Source organism: Amblyomma americanum, chromosome 1 (genome assembly GCF_052857255.1).
Source record: "Amblyomma americanum isolate KBUSLIRL-KWMA chromosome 1, ASM5285725v1, whole genome shotgun sequence".
Taxonomy (NCBI): Eukaryota; Metazoa; Arthropoda; class Arachnida; order Ixodida; family Ixodidae; genus Amblyomma; species Amblyomma americanum.
Window position 1 is genome coordinate 26,470,371 of NC_135497.1, and position 23,905 is coordinate 26,494,275.

At 44.4% G+C, this 23,905-nt stretch overlaps 3 protein-coding genes across 3 annotated transcripts in view; 1 reads left to right on the top strand and 2 right to left on the bottom strand.

Annotated features, from left to right (window-relative positions):
- Positions 1-2,322: 2,322 nt before the first annotated feature.
- LOC144123169 (uncharacterized) lies at positions 2,323-7,276 on the top strand. The gene is made up of 3 exons (XM_077656075.1): positions 2,323-2,343; positions 3,866-4,075; positions 4,374-7,276. Exons 1-3 carry the CDS (start codon positions 2,323-2,325, stop codon positions 4,641-4,643), a joined length of 501 nt encoding a protein of 166 aa, XP_077512201.1. The 3' UTR covers positions 4,644-7,276.
- Positions 4,494-9,719, bottom strand: LOC144111916 (uncharacterized). The gene is made up of 2 exons (XM_077644990.1): positions 9,058-9,719; positions 4,494-8,521 (listed from the first exon to the last, which is right to left on the bottom strand). The coding sequence occupies exons 1-2, from the start codon at positions 9,717-9,719 to the stop codon at positions 7,939-7,941; spliced, it is 1,245 nt and encodes a 414-aa protein (XP_077501116.1). The 3' UTR covers positions 4,494-7,938.
- A 574-nt stretch (positions 9,720-10,293) lies between these two features.
- Rcd5 (microspherule protein Rcd5) overlaps positions 10,294-23,905 on the bottom strand; it is a 101,330-nt gene continuing 87,718 nt past the window's right edge. Inside the window, exons 4-6 of the mRNA XM_077645005.1 lie at positions 21,571-21,653; positions 19,668-19,883; positions 10,294-10,431 (exon numbers count right to left, since the gene is read on the bottom strand). Coding sequence (XP_077501131.1) covers positions 10,351-10,431; positions 19,668-19,883; positions 21,571-21,653 — 380 coding nt within the window. The 3' untranslated portion in view covers positions 10,294-10,350. The remainder of the gene's footprint in view (positions 10,432-19,667; positions 19,884-21,570; positions 21,654-23,905) is intronic.

The window sequence follows — 23,905 nt, forward strand, 5'->3', positions numbered from 1 at the left end:
TATTGTGTGGCAGTTAATCGTAAACAGGTCTATTTTCGAAACCTGAAGGTGAACCTAAATCGACATGAGGCTGCAACTGTGATGGATTTCGCAGAAAATTAGTAATTCAGGACGCACAACAATCGTACCATTTGGTAAACACGCAGGTCACCATACACCCAATAGTTGTCTATTATTCCAAGAAGCAAAGCAACCGTGCAGAGGTTTCTGTGCGGTCTTTCGCACTTTCGCCATCATTTTTGACTGTTTGGTTGGAACATGATGCTTTGCAGTAGGCACTTTTCAGAGTGCAATTCTCAAAGCGGTGAAACAAGATCTGCACCAAGTAAAAAAAATTCGCTATTTTTCTGATGGAGCTGCATCACAGTATAAAAACAAAAAACTTTCTGAATCACTGCTACCACAAACAATATCACAGTATTTTGGAAGAATAGAATACCTTCGCTACTTCACACGGAAAAAGTGCATGCGATGGTGTCGGCGGCACACTGAAACGTATCTCAGCAAGACAAGCTTGCAGAGGCCATATCAGGATCAAATTATATCACCAGAGGGCCTGTTTACCTGGACAAAAAATAATGTGAAACGAGTTACAGTAATCTGGGTGCCCAACTCAGAAATACTAGAAAAAATAATAGAACGGACTTCCAGATTCGCCATGGCAATCGCAGTGAAAGGAACGCGACAGTTCCATTACTTCAGGCCAGCGACGTCTTCATGTTGGCATTACATCAATCTCAAAAGTCTAAGAAATTCAAGTCAAGAAAGATACGTAAACATACAGGTAAGCAGTCTTGTCTCCGCAGATTTTTTCTTGCATGGAGGTTCAAATGCTACGCACTGAAACAATTACGGAGAGCTTCACTGCACTCTTCGACGTACGACTAGTGTTCATGCGCAATGATTCTTGTCATCTGATCGTTACGTAATGCTAATGGATGAGTGATATGAATTCAGAAAAACGCAAGGCTGAGAATATCAACTTTAATGTTTATTTGACCACATATGTAGCAAAAACATTTTCAAATGCTCAAAACCGTAATTGGTAGAGCGCCTTACTAATGACCTGCGCGGCAGCGATGCCGCCTTGGTCACTACACTGAAACAAGCGTCGCAAATAAAACAGCATTAAGAAGCTGTTTCAGAAGCAGTCTTGCAGGCTGCCAAACGGGCACACTGAAGACTAAGCACGCTGCACAAGCAGGCGTACTCTTCTAGGGATCATAGAAGATGACACGTGTTACGTACCGCCGGAACTCGATGCGCATGTTGAGTGTACTGCCAAAGTTTACGCACGCCTCAGCCAATGGAGGCGCTCTCTGGCTACCACATGACACAGGCAGCCAATCGTTGTTTTTTTTTCGATCAGCATGTTTATTTTTGCTTTTGCGCAGAGCACCGAAAATTAATAGAGACCGCTATGCTCACAGGAACAATGATACGATGACACCAAGACTCCGGCGCTCCATCGTTGAAAATTCGCCGAATCTGTGATACCTCGGAACAAATCACAAGCATCACTAAGTTCTTGAACGCCACACACACAAAAAATGAAATGTTCGAAATTTCTGCTGCATATTTCACTATACATTTTCGCCACAAGACCGGTGAGGACTGCTGCGCCCTCCCTTCATGCGCTTTGCGCATAATTGTGTACACTGCGAATTCAGGGCTTTACGTACGCAACGTTCAACTAGGACAGATTTCTTTGCTTCAGACGAAATTATCATCCTTTATATTCTAGACATGCACTAATGTGAACTATTGAACGCAGTAAACAAACAAGTTTGATAACATGTCCTCTGCCATTTTCACGCAGACAATATTTTTCACTTGCATCAATTATTTTTTCTACATTTGCAGTGTCATGTGCATATTTGAAACAATCAATACGGATCCCCTGATCCTTCATGTACTCACCAGGCAAATCTTGGTGTTTCGATGTTACAATTTCGACCCATTGACACCCTTTTTAAGAAACTTTGTACATGCCCATAAACAACTACAATCGGCGATTTCCACTGCAAACCACACTAATGCTATCTGGGCAATTTTTGAAGGTCTGTGCACCTGCAGGCCCTTTCCTGCATGCATACAAGGCAGGAACGGATGGAAGTCAAGACGTGTGAGGTTTCTAAATTCTCAGCACCTTTAAGATTTTTAGGTTCCCTAAGGCTAAAAAAAAACTGAGAACCCCAGGTTTAGTACTTAGCACTTCCATGTACAGCAGCACTGGTGGCGTCATCATAGCGAACTTCAGCACAATGCTGAGGGCCGTTAAGACTACCTGCACTTCTGGTTACAAGGCTTTCTCATAGGACCATGTACCTCAAAGCTACTAGGGCACGCTCAATGCAGAGCACGCATTGCCATCGGTGCAGCAGCTATGCTGGGCCAGTCACATGGCACAACACTGTCTTCCAATGCGTCTGGAAACATATACTACTCTATCTGCTTCAGAAAAAATGCTGGCCAATAATGGCATATCATTTCTGTGATGTTTATGACACAACCAATTGGGATGTAAATAACACAAAAAAGTGATGAGGGTTTGAAAAAACGAACAAAGACTTGGCAAGGGTGGGCCCTTTAATATACAAGTATAATACCCCTGTCACACGGGCACTCTAAAGGCACTTTGAACTAATGCTCCTTTACGCTCCCAAAGGAGCACTACTTCAAGGGAGTTCGTCCGTGCTACACGGTCGCGGAACGACCTTCGCAAGAAGTTTTTAGCTCCCTCATCGGCGAAAAGCGTTATTTAAATTGCAAACCTCACTGCACATGTAAATACATAAATGTCACATTTTTTAGTTAATTAGTTTTATAACCGTATTATGTTAAAGCAACGCAATTTTAACTGCAATAATGACATGATTTTCCAAATACAGAGCATAACATCACAGTGCTGGCCACACTGAGCCCAACTCGCTCGTATATCTGGAACGAGAGTATGGCGTGGTGAGACTGCCACAAAACAAATGATCTTATATTTTAAAACACCACTAATCTTATGAAGTGAATTTATAAAACGAAACTTGAACGTTTCTTTCAATTTATTTATGCTGTAACTCGCTGGGAGAGAGAGTACTCCCTTGAAGCCTCAAAGGACGAACTCGAGCTGCCTTGTTTCGAAGCTCCTTTGAGCTAGGTGTACTTTGGCGCGTCCGTGTGGCAGCGCGCGTTCGTCCTTAGAGTAATGAAGCATTAGTTCAAAGTACCTTTACAGTGTCCGTGTGACCGGGGTATTATACCCCTGTCGACAGGGGTATAGGGGTATTATACCCCTGTCGACAGGGGTATAATACCCCTGTCACACGGACACTGTAAAGGTACTTTGAACTAATGCTTCATTACTCTAAGGACGAACGCGCGCTGCCACACGGACGCGCCAAAGTACACCTAGCTCAAAGGAGCTTCGAAACAAGGCAGCTCGAGTTCGTCCTTTGAGGCTTCAAGGGAGTACTCTCTCTCCCAGCGAGTTAACAGCATAAATAAATTAAGAAACGTTCAATTTTCATTTTATAAATTCACTTCATAAGATTAGTGGTGTTTTAAAATATAAGATCATTTGTTTTGTGGCAGTATCACCACGCCATACTCTCGTTCCAGATATACGAGCTTCACGGTAAATATGCCGCCATTCGGCCATGTTGTTTGTTGTTTGTAGCGAGTAGCGACGGAGAGCAGCTCGTCACATCTGCGGTGCTGTTGCCAGTAGACTCAGGTCGCCACTGCTCGCTCACGATTATCGCACGTCGAGACTGCACTGCTCTTTTTTTTATACAGTTTCGTGCTTGTTTTTGTGTGTGTGTGTGTGGTGCGTCGACAAAATGAGTGGCGGTGAACCTGCGGTGTCTGGCAGTGCCAAACCGATGAAACCGCGCACCACGTGGACCGAACGGGAGACTTGGGCTCTGCATCGCGATATGGGAAGAACATTGATAGCTTCAGGGCAGAGAAGAGAAACGCCAAAGTATATGAGACCATCGCGCAAGGCCTCGCCCGAAGCGGGATTAATAAATCACGCAAACAAGTGCAGTCGAAGATTGACAACCTCACCCAAGCATACAGGTAAGGCATTTGTTGGTCTAGACTTTGGTGTTCCGGGCTGGTTGCTAGTGCGTTTACAGGAATCAATGCGGAGGTGCTGCACGGTTTCGTGAAAGTTTGCGGAGTGAGTTCACAAAGGATTGAGGCGCATTGTAGTCGCCGAGAAGGTGGGATGAAAGGTTTTATTGGAAGCGACATCACAGTAAATTATAAATGACTGTGCAACTGCATTTAATGTCCTGACCCCCAACCCTCTATCTATATTACGATGCTCTTCCGAGATTGCCTTTTCACCGTAAACAATTACTTTTTGTACCTAGATCTTGTTGCATGCAGCGAGCTCTTACCATTCACCATTTCCTGCTTATTCTGGCGCTTATGTGCAAATAACAAATGAGTTAAACTGTTTCAGGAACTGTGCCAAACAAAGGACAACGGGCTCAGCGCCAGTTGCGTGGATTTATTTCTCAGAAATTCACAGGTTTCTGGGCAGCCTGCCAGCCAATGACCATTCATTGGTTGATGAGAGTATGACAGTAGAACAGGTGGGCAGCAGTTTTTTTCGGCACTGCATTAATGCTTGCAATTAATAACCCAAGTGAACGAAAATGCAGTCCATGCCACTACACTCACTTTTACATCAAACCTTGTGCACATTATTGGTTGTATAGCAGCACAGAAATGACACCACATATTAATACGCACAGAGCACTTCCATGGTCTCCTACATGCATTTCCAGACTCATACATTCACTGCTTTCTCCAAAAATGAAATTCTTCATTAATGCAAGGAATTCCGCTTGTGAATGTGAACTTGTTCACTGCTGAAAATGTTATACGATTACTGTTCCATACAAAAGGCTGTTTGTATGCTACGGTACAGTGCAATAATTTTTAATTGCAATTCAGTGCAACTCCTGAGAAGAAAGTCATTTTTTGAAGAAGTCTGCACAAAAGTGGTTACGTCGAGAACGTTTTGCTGCTTTCATTGCCACCAATACTTGGAATATGACAAGCGCATGTTAATTCTCTCACATTCGTTTTTTCAGCTCATCGCCAGCATGGAAGCCCGCACAAGCCCCTCTAGGAGCACAACTGAGGATTGGGATGCCCCAGTTTCACCGCATACAGCTGACTCTTGCGCAGCTGTATGCGAGGAAAATACTGAAAATCAGGAGCCAGCAAGCAACCAGAGGCAGCGCACACACAAGAGGAAAGCTGATAGCTCAAGCTTCCAGCAGCAGCTGCTTGAAGAGCAACGCCAGCTTCGAATTGCGCTGGCAGCTGCCTCAGAGAAGGAAGCTCAATTAATGGAGCGTCACGTTAATGCGCAAGAAAAGCTTGTAGATTTAATGGGAAAGTTTTTTAATAAAGCTTAGAAGGAGTAGGCGCACCTATTGTTTGCACGCTTTATTTTTGTTCTTTCAAATGATGCTTTAAGCATTACATATAGATCACCCCGTGGTATTTGCCTACAACTGCTAAATCATTTATAATTCTTTTTCTTCTTGACACTGTTTCGGTTTCATCAACCTAACAATGGCTGCGATGTGCAGTTTGTGTTTAGGCCACGTGATGCATGAAAAAACTGCAATATAACTGCTGCTACGTAGTTTGTCATTATTCCCGTTCTTGAAGAATGCTGGTCAAATGTTCCAATGAATTGTAACTATGTATTAGCGATTATATCGTATATTGTTTTTGTGCCCCGTGACTTACCATACACACATCACAGCCATCGCTCGGTTGATGAAATCGAAAGAGCATCAAGTTCAAACTGAATTTAAAGTTATTTAGCAGCTGAAGGCAATAAGCCACACCATGACAGATATATTGAAATGTATAACCCATCATTTGAAAGAGAACATGCAAATAAAGTTAGGTGCATATAGTCTTTGTTTCCATTAACAGTATTCAAGTCGTGTAGTACATATTCTAGGACTCGAATGACACTGTAGACAAAGTACAAATTGGACCTCAATGTGCAGTACACATGGATTTGCAGCCTGAATCGGCAGCTATTCACAAAGCACCACAATGTGCCACGACAAAGGAAAAATTACAAAATCATGGCCCACAGCACCAGCAATATGCTTTAGAACAAACTTGTGTTGCCCAGCCTCTGCTCTTCACAGCCTATGTTAAGCAGACACTGAGTACAAATGAGTTAAGGGCACAGGGTAAGGTAAAATTAGAAAAAAAATCGTTTTTTTTTTTCTTTTGGAATTTTAGAAGCTCAATTCTTTCTACACATGTTCCATGCTCGCACTTTCCTCAGAAAGCCATATTTACGGCTGAAAAACGCTTTTTCCGAAACCAAGTAGTGAGCGGCCACGCCCCCTTTAAGGATTACCGTCAATTTTTTCAACCAAAAAGTCGACCACCTGATTTCAAAACTTGTCTAAAATCAGCTACATATAAAAAATTGTCTGGCAACTATTGTACAGCTCCTCTTTTTTAGCCAAGACAATCCTGAGACGCTTTGCACGTTTTTTCCACGTTTCTGCAACCTTCATGCAGCTGCGTCCGAGTGCTATCCCTTTCGATCAGTATTGTAAATTGTGCCGGTGTTGGTTGCTGCTGATAACTTGAGATGTAGGAAACCTGGATGGAATGCGAAAGGCCGTTTGGGCAACCTTCTTCCACTTATCGGCCACAGATGATGACCCATGCCATGCACTTTGCCCAAAGGGACCTGATACGTGGTGTGCCTTCAACAGAAGTCAGTCAGAGGGCAAGCCATTTTTCCACAAGGAGAGTTTGCCTGCGTCTGTCTTGGAGGCTATCAAACCCATTTATAGGGAGCTATCGAAAGCTGAGCTCCTAGAGAAGTGCCTGCATGGGCGAACTCAAAATGCAAAGGAGTCGTTCAACCATGTTGTTTGGGAACGCGCGCCAAAGAATGTGTTTGTTAGGCTTCGGACCCTACGGATGGCAACACTGGATGCTGTTCTTTCATTTAATGATGGTAGCATTGCACGGGCCAACGTTTTGAAGGCGTGTGGATTGAACCCAGGGAGCAACACCATCAAGTGGCTGAGGGAAGCTGACCATAAGCGCATGTACTTTGCGGACCGAGCAACACGACAACTTACAAAAGAGGCCCGACAGTCAAAACGACAAGCCGAAAAGCGAAAAAATGACGGCGACTGTGACTACGAAGCAGGGGGCTATTAAACCAATTACTATGGAGGCGTTTCTGCTAATAAAAAATGGTTTTTCACATCTTTTTTTTCTTTACGCTCTATTATCTCAAAACAGTGTTTTTTCTTACAAAGGTACCATTATTTCCAATGCCTTTCAAGACAAACGGCTGATTTTTTTTTTCAATTATCTACATAAGTGTTGCCAACTACTGAACTAGAATTAAGCAATTTCACTGAGCAGTTATTCTGTTATGAATTTTGAAATGCGCAAAGAAAGGCCAGATTTGTGTACTACCGGAAAAAATTTTATTAAAAATCGAATTTTCAACACATTTCAAATAGTCTAGTTCAGTAAAAAGAGCACAAAATTTGGCAAACAATGATATATGTATTATTAGGCTACTGTTATTAGTTAGTGAGAAACATGTACCTCAACATGGCCTAAAATGCATGGGAAGTATAGGGCTTACCCTGTGCCCTTAAAAAAGCTGTGGGGCAAATGAACATGGAACAGTAATACTAAACGTGCATGTTGTTTAGCCCAACTCTCCATCAGTAGGTCTATTATTAGGCACTAGGCAGAGAGATTAATTGAAAATCCCTTATTATGAGATGAAGGCATAAGGCCACTGTGGGGGCAAATGGGCATAGGATAAAAATCTGTTGAAGACTACATTATTCAAACAACACAAAGAATGACACATTCTTTCCGCAGACATGTGTACCAAGACAAATATTTCTAGTGTTGTTCAAACTGCTGGTAGTACTCGACAAGTGCTTCCCTAACATCTGCACCATTTGCAGTTACAACATCAGAGGAATGTGCAGGCTGCACATGCACAGCGTCGTCAATTTCTACCTCGTGCAACCACTGCTGTGCCACAGAGTCATTAAAATGCTCACAAATATTGTGGAGCACGCAACACGCCCTTATTATTTGTGCCACATTCTTGACGTTCGCATCCATTCTTTTTGAAATGAGCCTGAACCTTGCTTTAAGCCTCCCAAATGCGTTTTCCACAACCCTTCTGCACTTGGACAGGTGGTAGTTGTAGCTCCTGTGCCCATCGCAAGTATCCAGGCTTCTAAATGGCTTCACTAAGTTTGGTGTCAGTGGAAATGCTTGATCACACAGGATCAAGGGTGGCACAATCACTCTGTTGATGGTGGCAGTTGGCGCACTGAATATCGGTGACTCAACCATCCTGGCCAACGTGGAGTTCTGGTATACATATGAGTCATGGCACCGCCCCGGTGAACCAGCGCTCACGAACCGGAAATGGTACTTGTGGTCAACAAGGGCCAGTAGAATGACACTGTACCTGCAAATCACAATATTTCATGACCATACAACAAACTGCATTCAGAAAGAGTCATCAAATATGTACTCTCATGAGGACCGCAATGAAGGAGGAATATTATAAAAAGAAGTAACACGATGCGCACATGGAGTGCTTCAAATTGCTTGCTAATGTCACAAGATGCATTCCTGCCTTTGTTTCATATGCTTCCACATCAGTAGCTCATACGTTTGTTCTATCCTATCTTGACCATAAAACAATTACCTCAACACATACGCTTAGAAAACTCGCATTTACAATGGCTATATATTGTTTTACAGACGAAGAGCACAATATATGTAACTATGAAAAGATGGACATTTTATTTACAACTGCTATGAGTTTTTTTTTTTACAAGTGGCAATGAACATAGTATGTGAGAAATAAAAACTCGGCGTCTCCAATGTATGACTGCTACAAGTTAATTGTGCTGGTGTCAAGCCGCACAGTACATGCAAATATAGTGGACGTCTCCTGCATGGTCCTTTCAATATTATCAGAACTCGTTGACTACTTACCATCCTTTGTAATTATAATAGTCACTGGCATGCTCCTTCGGTGGCGACACTGCGATGTGACATCCGTCCAGCGCTCCAACGGCTTGCGGGAACCCACACATAGCTTCAAATTCTCTTATGTGAGCACGCATGTCGACGGCAGTGGGCATTTTCACCCACTCGTGTTCCAGCGTAGCCACGACAGTCTCACAGAATTCTCTGTAGAGCTCGTTGACTGTTGACCGCCCAATGCCAAAGACGTCAGCGACGGCTCTGTCCTCTGCGCACGAGCAGAGCTTGTACAAAGCGACTGCGACGCGTTTCTCTACGGGGATGGGCTCACGCATGTTTGTGATTTGTCGCTCCATTGCTGGTCGGCAAACATCGACAAGATAGCGAAAACTTGTCTCCGACACGCGAAAAGATTGCCGGAAGTGTCGGCTACCTAAACCAGGCAGCGTGTCTTCAAACCACCGTTCGTTGCGGGGGTATGCCCACACTTGCCGCCGCACTGTGCGCCGAGACGAGGCCAGTGCTATAAGCAAGGCGTTATTCGCCAAGAGACGCCGCCTTATTTCACGCACCTTTCGCCTTGATAGCGCAAGGTCCACGGACGACGACAAAACCACACTCATTGCAAGCGCAATTTCAAATTTTCTCTCGTCGCGTGGATCGTCACTCATTTTGATGGAGACCGCCGAACACAAGGCACACCAGAAAAACGGGACCACAAAAACAACGATCGCAGGGGTAGAAGAACCAAAGGGAACAACCGAAGAACGAAGCTGAGCCTGAGCCAGACTGAGCGAGTAGGGCTCAGTGTGGCCAGCACTGTGATGTTATGCTCTGTACTTGGAAAATCATGTCATTATTGCAGTTAAAATTGCGTTGCTTTACCATAATACGGTTATAAACCTAATTTACTAAAAAAAAATGTGACATTTCTGTATTTACATGTGCAGTGAGGTTTGCAATTTTAATAATGCTTTTCGCCGATGAGGGCGCTAAAAACTTCTTGCGAAGGTCGTTCCGCAACCGTGTAGCACGGACGAACTCCCTTGAAGTAGTGCTCCTTTGGGATCGTAAAGGAGCATTAGTTCAAAGTGCCTTTAGAGTGCCCGTGTGACAGGGGTATAAGATTCTTTGCTACAGGCAACAAGGCATATTTACAACTCTTTAACACATGCATAAGCTTGACAAACCTGCTGGAAAAAAAGAATTAAATTTTACATTTATAAAAAAGTGAATGAAATTTTTCTTGTAGTTTCACAAGAACACAGTGTCAAGAGAGGGTCTTCTGTTTTCTTGGCGTCACTATGATGACTGAGGTGCCTCCGAACGAATGACACTGATCAGGTCCTGGTTCACAAGGAACACAAACCTCAGGCCTGCGATCTGAAAAGGATATTAAGAGCTAAGTTACATACAGCACAGAAAGGCACTCAGCTCTCAGGTGAGGCCTTAATTCTGGACATTAAATAACTGAAGCTTGCCTTTGGGATTTTCACCCCCCAAAAAAAGTTTGCCTGAAATACATTGGGAAAACGGAGGGTACCCATGCACAGGAAAGAAAGCAAGCCTCATTTTGAGGACAGATAGCAGCAAAAAAAATCAAAAAGATGTTGAAAAGGCAGCCTGATGCATTGGCATATGGTCAAGCATCACAAAATCCATTCTAAAAACGCTAGGCACCTCTTTGGCTGTGTGGAGTGAACCAGTTTTTAGCAAATCCACACCTCTGCACCTGCAGGCAGCTGCAGTGCTAGCAAGTAACCATTTTCAGTGCATTGTTTCCTATAGCTAGTCCAACATACAGATCTCGCACTGCTAAGCACTCCACTGCTTCACGACCCACGTGGGAATAGCCTTCACAATGCACGCGCGGGTCATCATCCTCATTAACTTTCAAGAGCGTTAGCTCTAACTACTTACACTTACGTTTGTCAAGGTCACGTCTGTCTGCAATGAAGGCCCAATTGACCAAACAGTAACCACGCGCCCATACTATATCACATAGAAACGACGGACGCATAGCGCCTCAAGTGATACCTCGGACCACTATTTGCATAAAATTTGAGGGCCGCCTGTTTAATGCAGAATGTTCGAAGTGGTGTCAAATGACTTGGCATGTTCCTGAGGATAAAATTACTAATTAAGATCAAGCCCAAAATATGTGTGGAATTTGCAACGACGACCTTTCCGCCCACAAACAATGCATTCCGAGGACCTTCAGACGGCCATTAAGGGGGTTCCAGATGGTGTCAAACGATTCATCGTGTTGTGATGCACATGCTTATAAAATTTATTAACTGATATAACGCAGGAATATGCCGAATATAACGAAGGTGGTTGTAAATCACAGCAGTAGTTCAAAACTCATAAGATAGATGACGCTGCTTGTGTCTTAGTTTTCAGATACCTGTATATAAGGAATGTTGACACGAAATGGAGAAAGCAAACTAGAAAATTGACAAGAAAATATCTGAACAGCATGAAGGGAAAACGCCAAGGCGCCCGTGTGCTGTGCGATGTCAGCGCATGTTAAAGATCCCCAGGTGGTCGAAATTATTCCGGAGCCCTCCACTACAGCACCTCTTCCTTCCTTTCTTCTTTCACTCCCTCCTTTATCCCTTCCCTTACGGCATAGTTCATATATGAGACAGATACTGCGCCATTTCCTTTCCCCAAAAACCAATTATTATTATTATTATTAGTAGGGGGCCAAATCAGCAATTATCGGTTCAGAAAATGGTTAAAGAAACAGAGAGAGCTCTGTGGAAAACAGGGATGCTGACGAAGTCAGCACAGGGAACATACAGGATTTTTAAGCAGGAAATTGCCAAAGAAAATATCTATGATAATTGTAGGGGAAGCTCCTTGTTGTTTGAGGCCAGGACGGGAGTTCTGACTAAAACATATAGAGTTAGGTACCACGAGATAGACATGTGCGTTGCGTGCGGAGAGGAGGAGGGAACGGCTGAACACTTGATACTTTTCTGTAAAGAGCTTCACCCTACAGTGGAAAGCAGCGGGGCTGATTTATCCAAGGCATTGGGGTTTAAGGACAGTGAAGGAAAAGTAGATTTTAAGTGGGTAGAAGTAATCAAGCAAAGGTTATCTGACTGGTGGCTAAAATCAAGACAAGAGTAAAATTTCATAGGTCATGGCTAGGTGGCTTGAGCCACCGCCCGATTTAAAGGGTTCAGCCGTATCCATCCATCCATCCAAGAAAGGCTTCTGGAAAGGAAATATCCGTGGATGTTTGGATTTGGTCTTCTCCACGTTTGCTGAGCATACCAATGTAAGAACTTTAAGCTCCCGTAACTAACACTCTTAAGGCGAACACTGAGGCAGTGTTCGCGGAGAAATTTATTCCTCTGCCGCAAGCTCCCGCTATCCTTATTGGCATCAGTATCGCCAGCCACAGCTTTTCGTGGCTGTCAAAGGCACAGGAGTTGTGGTAGCGTAAGCTCACTGTAGTTGTGGCTTTCGTGTGCTGCCGTCGAGTGTTGCAATTTTAGCACGATGGTCAAGCACCTTAATAGCTACACGGCTGGGAATTTGCTCTCGAACACGGCAAGCGTGCGGCGGGCAGGAAGTTCAACGTGGCCAAGTGGGTCTGACGATGGCGCAACCAAAAGGATGCATTTAGAAACACAAGTAGAAAAAGCACGCTTTCGAAGGCAAGCCATTCAAGTTTCCGGAACTGGAAGCGCTGCTTTTCTATGTGATGGAAGTGCGGAACAACGGCTACACGTTGACAATGGACATGCTGCGTGACTTGAGGGATGAGCATGCACCAGAGCATAGCACGAGCTCGCAGTCTGAAGACGAGAGTTAGGATTGAACGTAGAATAAATGGCGCTCATTTCCTAATTGGTCTGTTTTTACTTAAATTTTTTTTGCCACATCACATGTATGTGCCGCACCCCAAAAATTGGCCCTTGAATCCGCAAAAAAAAAAGTGCGGCCCTTACACGTGTTTATACGGTATTTTTCACCTCAGCTGCAAACTTTGTCACATGGAAACTAGCATAGCTTTCACATTTGTAGCAGTTAGATCCAATGGGGTCACATGGGAGCAGTGATGACCTTGCCGGCCAAGTAAACAGCTCCAAACACTCAATAAGCCATTCATTCCAATTTAACATGTCATGCATAAAAAATTAGCTTAGCAGATGAAAGAGCCAAGTACAAAGCACAAGGCAGCTACAAACTAGTGGCACTCTATTACACAACAGTCACATGCTGGTGACAATCCCCAGTCACAGTGCAGTCATGAGCAATATGAAAGAGAACAAACTTTTTGCCAAAAATTGCAATTTTTCTGGTTATTTTGTCACTAAATTTGATAATGACTTTTCGATATTGTACCCCAAGAAGAAAACTAGTTACAAAAAAAAACTGCGCTGGTGCACATAACCATGTAGTAATCAATAAATGAATGCTCCAAATTTGCTCCCTTTCATATTGTTCCAGACTAGACTTTACTGGGTCTTCATGCCTCCTACGCAATGATCTATCTTGATCTTACCATTACGCTCACTTATAATGTGCTTCAGCAAGCTAATATCCTACCAGAAAGAGTAAGGAGTGAGCATGCTAAGCGCTAAGCTAAAACTTAGTGCGACAGTCGCTCCACTGAGACAAGCATATTGGCGCAAAGAGAAGCATATTAGCTGGTGAGGCAAGCCTTTTGACAAAATCACACAGGGTTGAAAAATGAAAAGCACTTGACAGAGCTGCAGCATGGTAGACCCAAATGACTATAGTTACTCCACCCGCACAGCACAAAGCCATAAATAAGAACTGCACTACCATCTTGTGTTTCTGGTAGTAATAAGCACTAATGACCACATCAAGAGATACAGCTGTGCCCAATATGACCTGTAACATGGTAACGCTGTCTTCAGGCATTGCACGTCACAGGATTATAATATACATTGGTACATTGTGCAGGGTTTTAACGTTCAGAAACTGCTAGTGGGCTATGGAGATGCTCTAGTGGGGTCTCCAGAATAATTTCAACCACCTGGGATTCTTTAATGTGCACCGACGTCACACAACACGTTAAAGAACTTCAGGTGGATGAAATTAATTCAAAGAACTTCACTACCATGCCTCTTGTACACTGCCATTTGCAGGGAACACTGTGTATATCCTTTGTCTTCAGTAAGACAAACGCACACAAGAGGTGCCAAGAGTGGCACGTTTACTACGTGCAGAACATTATACAGTAATCACTCATTATAACGAAATCACTTTACTCGAAATTTCTTCCGGTCCCGACCCAAACGAATATATTTTAAGCCACATTACTCGAAGCACACGAAGAGCGTGACCCGCTTAGAGTGAAGTGGCGAGCGGAGGCATCGCCGCCGCGGTGGCAACCCTTTGACGCATGCAGTGACAAATTAATACGCCGACGAATTAGTCTCAAGCAGGCACAGAACAGGACACAAAAGTACCAAACCTACGACCAATGACCGGCCTAGTAACGGGTACCAAGCGAGTGCCAAGTGCCCCAAGCTGTTTACAGCGGATGCGAACGGAAGCGCGCCTGAATCGGGCGCAGTCGCATCAGTGGTGTCCCCCGTGATAGAATCCAAAGGAAAATAAAATTTTTGTGACGCTTTGCAATGCCAGAAGACTGCGGTCTCTTGGATGCCAAAAAGTGGCCAAAAGACCGCGGGCAGACTTGCGCCGTAGCATTGCAAGGGGTGTGCTCGGTGAGCAAAATTTTACCGCTCTCTCAGAAAGCTCTCTCAGCGCTTCTGTTCCTTTGGCCTGTTCAGCTCCTGTTGGGCGTATGGGTGCAGATATCTAACAGCAGTTCATGAGATGTGACCATCCTTAGTAAGAGACATGCCATCACGCATCTCATGGCCCAGAAGGCACTTCACTCCACAGCAAATTTTCTTAAAATAAAATGACAATCAGGATAAGCACTTAAAGCTTCCAAGCTTTTGTCTCATTATGACTTCACTGTCACAAAGTTATTTTCCCTAAATAAATGTTTCTTGTTTTCCTTCACAATTCATTATTGCAGATGACTTGCTTTATAGACAGTTTTGAACGGGAACCTAAGTGCCAGGTTGCTGTCAAGACTTGCTAGTGAAACTTCAGGAAAGCCCCATGACTGGCCTGGTTGCAGGTAGCAGAGAAAAAGACAAGGGATGCAGGTGCTATGACATGCTACTGCCTCTCCTAGTAAGGGAGGGAGAGGAGGGGCTCCTCCTTTCGTCATGAGGGAATGCATCGAGAATTATCTCCTTCGGCACTGTCTGCACGTGAGGCAAGAGGAATGAAGGCAGCTACGAGCCACAGTTCGTGACATTTCCCGCTTAGGATGGCAACACCCACGGACCCCTTGGGGAGCTAGTAAGTCTAGTCTAGTGCAAACAGGTGAAATGAGATTTGGAAAATCCCCATGGAACGAAAAAAAAACATCACTTTGGCTTATTATCTTCTTAAAACTTGAGGGTAACAGCACCATATTGTGCAAAACTTAGAGACAACAATAAACAGCAGAGAATATGTAAATCGAGTTAACACCAAACACCGACTTCTGTGCAAAAGCTATGAAAGCTATCTTTTCCTGAATGCTCACTTAAAGTTGTGGATACACTTATGGTATGCATTCAATGTAGGGAAACAGCGCAACAGCAGCGGGACACAGACAAGACAAGTGCTGTTCCAATACAATCAATGCATACCAATTCGCCCAAATTTCTGCTTCACTCAATTATGGTATGCACTCTAAATTAACTGCACCACATATGCGGTTGAGTCTGCTTATAACAGACTTGGCTGCCATGTGACATTTATTCGCTGTACCCCACAGTTTGCAGAAAGTGCAGCAACCGTAATACAGTCGCCGACCGATTTTTCGGACTCGAAGAGACCTGAAAAATGGTCTGAATAATCGAACAGTCTGAAAAATCCGTGAAGTACAAAAAATCACTTTATTGAGATGAAATCGGCTTAAAAATGTCACTGATTTTACCTTGCGGAAAATTTCTCGTGCTGGCGACGATTTGCGCCAAGGTTGTGGTTTCACTGTACACGCTAGACAGCAAGGACACCGCATTTAGTTGGAATACTTCCCACGCTTCTTTGACGGACCCGGCGGGGCCATGTTGTCCACAGCCCGAGTGTGCACAACACCGCTCGTTAAACACACGCAAAGATAAGGCACTTTTCGGTCAAAGCGGCGGAACCGCCGGACGCAATCACCAAACGGCAAACAGATGTAACTTCGTGAAAACTGAGCGCCACTCGGTCAACGCGGTCAGAGAAACCCAAGTGACGAAACGGCGAATGGCGAACGTATGAGACCCGCCGCGGTGACTCAGTGGTTAGGGCGCTCGGCTACTGATCCGGAGCACCCGGGTTGGAACCCTACAGCGGTGGCCGCATTCGATGGAGGAGAAACGCGAAGGCGCCCGTGTGCTGTGCGATGTCAGTGCACGTCAAAGATCCCCAGGTGGTCGAAATTATTCCGGAGCCCTCCATTACGGCACCTCTTTCTTCGTTTCTTCTCTCAGTCCCCCCTTTATCCCTTCCCGCTGAGATGTGAGATAGCTCCGGCACAATTTCCTTCACCCAACAACCAATTTTAAACGTATGAGACAAGCAATAACTGCCCGCGACAACGTCGGCGACAAAAGCAAGTTGGCGGCGATGACAATCCGGCTGCCACCTCGAAGTGTCAGAGATCGCAGGGACCTCTACTGGCAATGATGAGGTACCGAATGTGTGTCAAGCCAAGCCAACTGCAGCACAAATCCACCTCAATCCAAGATGGCGCCTTTTGCACCGGTGAAAAAGCCGATAAGATGGCCGATTTTGGCCCGCAGGTGACTGAAACTAGTCCGAAAAATCGAACTTTCGGACTTTTGAAGTCCGAAATATCCGTCGCGAATATATATGCGCTTCTATGGGGCAACTGACGGTGCCTCATCGAGGTCCGAAATATCCTACAAGTCCGAATTATTGGAGTCCGAATTACCCGTCGGCTACTGTACATCTTGCTCCCAAGTGGGTAGCCTGTGTGGGATGAAATGCACGAGTCGCCACCGGGCTGCTGACGTACTCAGGCTGGTTGACATCCAAAATTATTCAAGAAGTGTGTACATTAAAATTGCCCGGCCAGCTGGTGCCATGAGATCAGTGTGTGTTCTCTCAGCTTTCAAGCATTGTGAGACAGATACCAGGGCTTTCACGCAAGATCAAGCAGAGTGGTCAAATGTTGCTTCTGATTACTGCACTAACGTCAGTTGTCCATGAAGTTTTTGCATGAAAAGTTGCTTGCTTTCATTAGGAAATTGTCTTTGCTGGGGTACCCAGCACAGCAGCAATGGTACCAGCCAAAGCAACACCGCTTACAACTGCTCTTTAAAAGAGTAGAAACCTAATTTTAGTAGTATTTTTTTCTTTCAAATGATGTGTTTTAGACATTACAATATATAAATCACCACGTGGTATTCGCGTACGACCGCTGCGCAATATATAATTGAATTTATCCTCTCATGTTCCTTTGGGTTCAGCGGCCAAATGACAACTGTGAAGTCGCAGACAATTTGAGGTCAGGTGACACGTAAAGAGACTGCAGTATGGTTGCTGCTTTGCTCATTTAAATTCGCAACAATTCTTATGCAAGCCTGCCCAAGAGTTGGAATCGCAATAAATGAACAAGCAGCGATTATACTGCAGTTTTTGTATGACTCATGTGACTTCAACTGGTCTATGGCACTAAAAAATATTCAATTATAAATTATTTAGCAGGTAGAGGTGAATTCCACGTCATGACTCACATACACTATTGTCTTGCACAAAGTTCTAAAGAAAAAACATACATCCAAAAATTTGGTGTGTCTACTCATTTAATGTGGTGCAGTTGTCATGGGCAGGCGACACTGCATGCCATCCAGAGTTAAGGCTTAAGCCAAAGCATGGGCCCAAAAATTTTACTTTGACGAAACTCTGACTTCGGTGTGATGCAAGCAAAATTGTATATACAATGTGAATCTCGGCATGGTCCCTATAGCAAAAGGGGCAAGCAGCCATGGAGCACCGTGGGCACCTGACCTTGTGCTCTTTGTCAAGACACATGAAAGTTATGATAATGTAGACCTTGAAAACTGGGTGCTGCAATATTTAAAACACAGTTGCATATTGCCTGATACAACTGAATTACAAGTGGCAGGTGACTGACACGGGCAATAGCTAATGTGACTTGTGCTACCGACAAACACCCTTCCACTACGATTAACATATGATCAGGCTGGAGATACAGTAGCCGACGGGTAAAGAAGCGCATACATATTCACGACGCATATTTCGGGCTTCAAAAGTCCGAAAGTTCAATTTTTCGGACTAATATGAGTCGCCTGCGGGACAATATCGGCCATCTTACCGGCGCAAAAAGCGCCATCTTGGATTGAGGTAGATTTACGCTGCAGTTGGATTGGCTTGACATACTTTCAGTCCTGATTTTTGCCAATAGAGGTCCCTGCGATCTCTGACACTTCGAGGTGGCAGTCGGATTGTCATCGCCATCAGCTTGCTTTTCGCATTGACCGAGTGGCGCTCCGTCTTCAGGAAGTTATATCCGTTCACCATTTTGTGATTGTGTCCGGCGGTTCCACCACTTTGAACAAAAAAGAGCCTGGTCTTTGCATGTGTTCGACGAGCGGTGTGGTGCACACTCGGGTTGTGGACAACATGGCCCCGCCAGTGCCGCTGGGTCCGCCGGGTCCATCAAAGAAGCGTGGGAAGTATTCAACTAAACGTCGTGACCTTGCTGTCTAGCGTGTACAGTAAAAGCAACACTTTGGCGCAAATACAGGCGCAAATCGTCGCCAGCAAGAGAAATTTTCCGCAAGGTGAAATCAGTGACATTTTTAAGGTGATTTCATTGCGATAAAGTGATTTTTTTGTACTTCACGGATTTTTCGGACTGCTCGATTATTCGGACCATTTTTCGGGACTCTTCGACTCTGAAATATCAGTCGGCGACTGTACTGTATAATTCTATGACCCATTCTATGACCCCTATGAATATGCCGTAAGGAATTAAAAAATATAGGACAAGAGTTTATAGGGAAGACTGGCCATGTAGGTAAGTGTGAACATCAACTAAGAGGCACATGTACTCCTCTTTTCTTTTCTTTCCCCTGTTTTAAAGCTAGAAAAGTTTCGTGACTTTGAAGCTTACACAAGCAACGATGACCTCGGCTTTTTTTACATTTTTTTTCCCCTCCTTTGTACCCTTTCCTGCAGCCCACCTTCTCAAGTTCTTCAAGATGAGGACAAGAGCTGTTTAGATTGAAACACTTCGAGCTTGTGGTAATGACTTTGGCCACACGGCATGGCTCTACATAAGAGTTTTTGGCACCTGTATATTCACTGTAGACAATTCCCAATCCCCAGGACACTTGTTCCTCTGGAGTCAAAGCCACTTGCCTATTGTACATTGTAATAATCCTGTCACTTTTGCACTGAGACAGTGTTCATTTTGAAAGTTGGAATACTGAGAAGACAAAGGAAGAAAGAGGAAGGAGGGCATTAACACCTCTAACAACAACAAAACAACAGCAAAGAACATGTGTAGTTGGGCACTACCTTACCTCAACAACGGAGTTATTGTTCAGCTTGTGCTTGTTGCCAGCCATAACCGGCTTGCCATCAATGTAGATTGGTCGCTTTCCTTCGTTGGCAATGATAAACTCTCCTGTGTTGCGAAGCTTGATGACGCCTTGACGTCGTGACACTTTCCAAGAGGGGCCTTCCAAGGACAAGTCGACGTCAATGGCATTGTCCTTTGTCACACGGCCAATAGTAATCTGAAATTATGATAATTTTTAATTCAACTGCAGTTTGTGCACATGTGATTTGTACACCTTTAAAGGGCCTGTGAAAAAGAAACGAAGCTGCCCGGTTTTAATTTGCATTACTTCAATAAGCATCAGACATTCCGACACCTCAATATTTCTGCGCAATATTGAGTCTACATTTAATAAAGCCCGCTTGAATATTAGCCTTTTTGTGTTCCTAGAACGACCATGTGACATCATAGGATGGCATAAGCTTTAGTCGATTACATCAGCTTAAGACTTTCATAAAAGTAGACACGTCTTTAACTTTTATTTGCCCTAAAATAGCAGATTTATACTAAAGTTAAAAAATAAAAAAAGTGTAAATTATTTGCACACAAAATTGTACTCCGCGTTAATCGGTGCTGTCGCCCTGTGGCCCTGTCACGTCTGTTCCTTCGGTTACTCTCCACAGCTCACCACTCTATGTCATAGCTATGTTAGGTTGTGGTCTTCGGCACGTTGTGCATGTTTGAGTGCTCGCTATGCCAACCATTAGTATTTCAGAGTGTGCTGCACAACATATATGAGTGGAAGCAACATTCAGTTTCAGAAGTTGCCCAGTGAGCCAAAGTGAACCAACACATCAATCACATGCCCACTGATTTACGAAGTACACAAAACATAACTGCCAGTACCACTATCTCTGCTTGGAGGGTGTGTCTAGTAACTGGGCAGGTGTCAATAGCTGCATGCAACGATCCTGCCCATTTAGCCCAGTGTTCCCAAATGGCCTCTGCCTAGTGAACACGCAAACCTATTATGAACTTTAGCGCAGTTGCCGCCAACCAGGCAGTTGCAAACTGAGAGGATGTTTTCAAACTAAAAGCTCCATTACCATGACTTCAGGAAACTGGTTATAATAAGTGTGCTTCTGTTGGGCTAGACTCCTCAAAACAAGTTTGACAGAAGTTCCCAGCAAACTTTTTGTTTGGGCTCAAATTCTGCACAGAGGTAGCATTTGACAGTCAGTTATGTTTTATACTATGTTTGGGTGGGGTACTTATATGAGTCGGTCAGAATAGTTCGTTAAATCCTCATCGTATACGCCAAGAAAGAAACAAAAGATTTCGCAGGTGTGGTTCAGGTAGTGAGATCTCCGCGCCTACCAGAGGAACGAGCGCTACATTGCCGCAGCCTCCACTGTAGCCAGATGCTGCTACTGGTACCGTTGCTGCGAGAGTTCGTTGTTTTCATTAGTCGTTGCCGCACACGAGTGGGTTTAACAATTAATCCTGACCGAATCAGGAAAACACCATAACGAAACGTAGTACAAAACAAAAAATTCCAGCCCGAACAAGCTCCATCTTCGTTGCTGCTGTTATCCCCGCCAAAGTCAATACCATATAATGCTCCAACCTCAGTCAACTTTGGCTCAACAGGCCTCGCTACGGCAGCATGCTGCGCCGATCTCAGAATTTTTTGATTGGCTCACTAAGATCATGCTTTACTTAGAGTTCAAAGGGATGTGCGCTAGGGAAACTTCAATTATGCTTTTGTTGCTATTAAATCAACCCAGACGGTGAAACGAATCAAGGCACACTATAGGGTGAAGGGTCCGGACTCCAAATACACACGTCGTTCAAAATTTTTTTAAAACGTTTTACAACCCCTTTAATAAAATAGATATATAGAGCAGCACTAGCTCAGCACTTACCTCTTTAGACCGCATAAGGTACCTTACAAGGCGACCACGAAGTACAGCTAGGGTTTGGTTGTCAAAATCAGCTGGCGTTACGCCTGTAAGAGTAGACAAATGAAGCACTAAGAGGTACCCTCACAACAAATATTCTAACATGCTTCATGACAAAACAAATGGCAGCTTGATGGGCCCCAACCAGATTTTTGGCATTTTAGATGAACAGGTGCAGCGTGCAGATCAGGCCACTGTTGGTCAAATTGATCAATTGATCCATTCGCTTTCGCCCTACCATAAGCTTGCCGTCCTGGTTAGCTCAGTTGGTAGAGCAACTGCTACGGTGAAGTGGTGGTCTCGGGTTCTAACCGTGAACTAGGAAAAATTTTTCTTTAATTGCGAAGTTTCTGAGAAAGTTGTATAGCTTTCTTTTGCAGCCGTATGGCTACGCTTGGGTGCATGCCAATGAGTAATGGCTCCTTTATCAGGCAACTGCGTTGCACCTCCGAATATTAGTCACGTGTGCCATGAAAGGCTGTAGAAATGAGAACCAAAGACTGTTCATGCTCTCTCCAAACATGACCAGTCTCCTCACCCAAGCAGGTGATGGCAAGGCACATTGTCCAATATTGCACGATGTGCAAGGCTCAAGGAATTTCACTGGTCTATGGTCCTGAATGACAGGCAATCTAATGCGATTTGAAGGTGATCACTTCAGGGTTAACCTACCTGCAATTAAATGCTCTAACACAGTTATTTTTGCAAGGAGGCTGCTATGAAGGATTGCTCTATCTTGCACCCTCATGTTTATTGTGGATTAAGCAAGCGTCAGGAGAGGAAAAATTTGTTGGTTCGTTTCAGCCACAACAGACACGATACGCTTCAAAGCATGCTAGACTGTATAAGATATTTAGAAGTACGGAAAGCTGGGCAAGTTGGTTACTACTATCCATACTTTTTGTTCTGTTTAGTGTTTGGCGGGAATAGTATATGCACACATGTGCGTAATAAACCACCAGTTGAAAGACAGCGATCGCTCGTGTCATCGTGTTTGCTCCGTCCTCGTGTTTTTCCATGCTGTTTTACCATGGACTGTACAAGATGCCTTGCCATGTGGTCGCCAGCATTGTGCAGCTACACTCTTTTCCTGTGCTGCCAATTTTTGTCCGAGGAGAAGCGAGCACATTAGCTTTGCTCCATTTCGCAACTTGTTGGCAGTGGAGAGGAAGCTACAGGCACGAGGCAACAACTTTGAGGCCAGTGTGGTAGGCTTGCAAACGAATACAGCATACTCATAAAAGCTGGCACCTCACACTGTAACTTCCACTCCACCATTAACAAGTTGGGAGCAGGAATATAGCCACTTAGCATTTCTTAAAGACATGAGTATTGTGTTATAGTCTCGCTTTGTTCGCTTGCTTCTTTTTTTTCATTGCTTGCTTGCACAAGGTATCTGCTGAGAATAATATCTAAATCTCTGCTGATGAGTTATCGCACTCTATGGCACCAAATGGAATATTGTGTAACTGAAGTGCAATGCGGAGCATGTTTGTGCAATCCACTGCATCCAGGCTCGGTGCAGATCTGCCGCAATGCAGACAGGCTTCATGCCTCCCCCTAGGGTGGAGGAGAAAGGAAAACTTAGCACGAAGAGGCTAGTGGCCCTGCCATGCAAAAGAAACTGCAAGAGAAGCTGCACTGAAGCGGGCACAGGTGACAGAAGCATGAAAAAAGTGCTTAACTTGCATAAGAAATTTTTGTGCCAGTGCATTCCTCGGATGATGCCTCAAACCTACGGAGTAAAGGATCTGCCCACCAGTTGGGCTAGCCACCCATGTCTGGGATCACCCACTTATCATTAAGCAATAATCAGGTATCAAAATTCAAGAGCTAATAATTTTTTTTCTTGTGATTAGCTTCTAGTTTAGGTAACAAGAAAAGTTCTAACAATGCATTACTTTTTGTCGTGGAGGAATTCTGTGCAGCAGTTCTGAATGTGGGCAGAGCTTCACCGCACACTTAAGTTGTATACAACTATAACCGCGGCTGACCATGTGCACCAACAGCAAGATAGAAAACAAACTGAGCAAACGACACGCTATGTAACAGCGAAAGGCAATGTTTAATGTGTGCTCTCTGTGGCACCCGTGGCCACCAACAGTCCGCGCTAACTCTCGGCGGGTAGCGAAAATCCAGTCTATGTTCTCGCCACTGACACTTCGCGCCAGCATGGTCCCATTCACAAACCTCCCCTATCCTAACACCATGATGGGGACTAGCCTGAGGCTGCATCCCCTAGGTGCAGCTTCACTGTAATGGCGTACGCTCCCTAGCTACCCTATTAAGAGAGAATGTC

Coding starts and splice junctions, on each gene's coding strand:
- LOC144123169 (XM_077656075.1), top strand. CDS start 2,323: ATGTACCTCAAAGCTACTAGG. Junction 2,344..3,865: donor TGTACCTCAAAGCTACTAGG/GCACGCTCAATG, acceptor GGTGTCTGGCAG/TGCCAAACCGATGAAACCGC. Junction 4,076..4,373: donor ACCTCACCCAAGCATACAGG/TAAGGCATTTGT, acceptor TTTTGTACCTAG/ATCTTGTTGCATGCAGCGAG.
- LOC144111916 (XM_077644990.1), bottom strand. CDS start 9,719: ATGAGTGACGATCCACGCGACGAGAGAAAATTTGAAATTGCGCTTGCA. Junction 8,522..9,057: donor TATTATAATTACAAAGGATG/GTAAGTAGTCAA, acceptor TGTGATTTGCAG/GTACAGTGTCATTCTACTGG.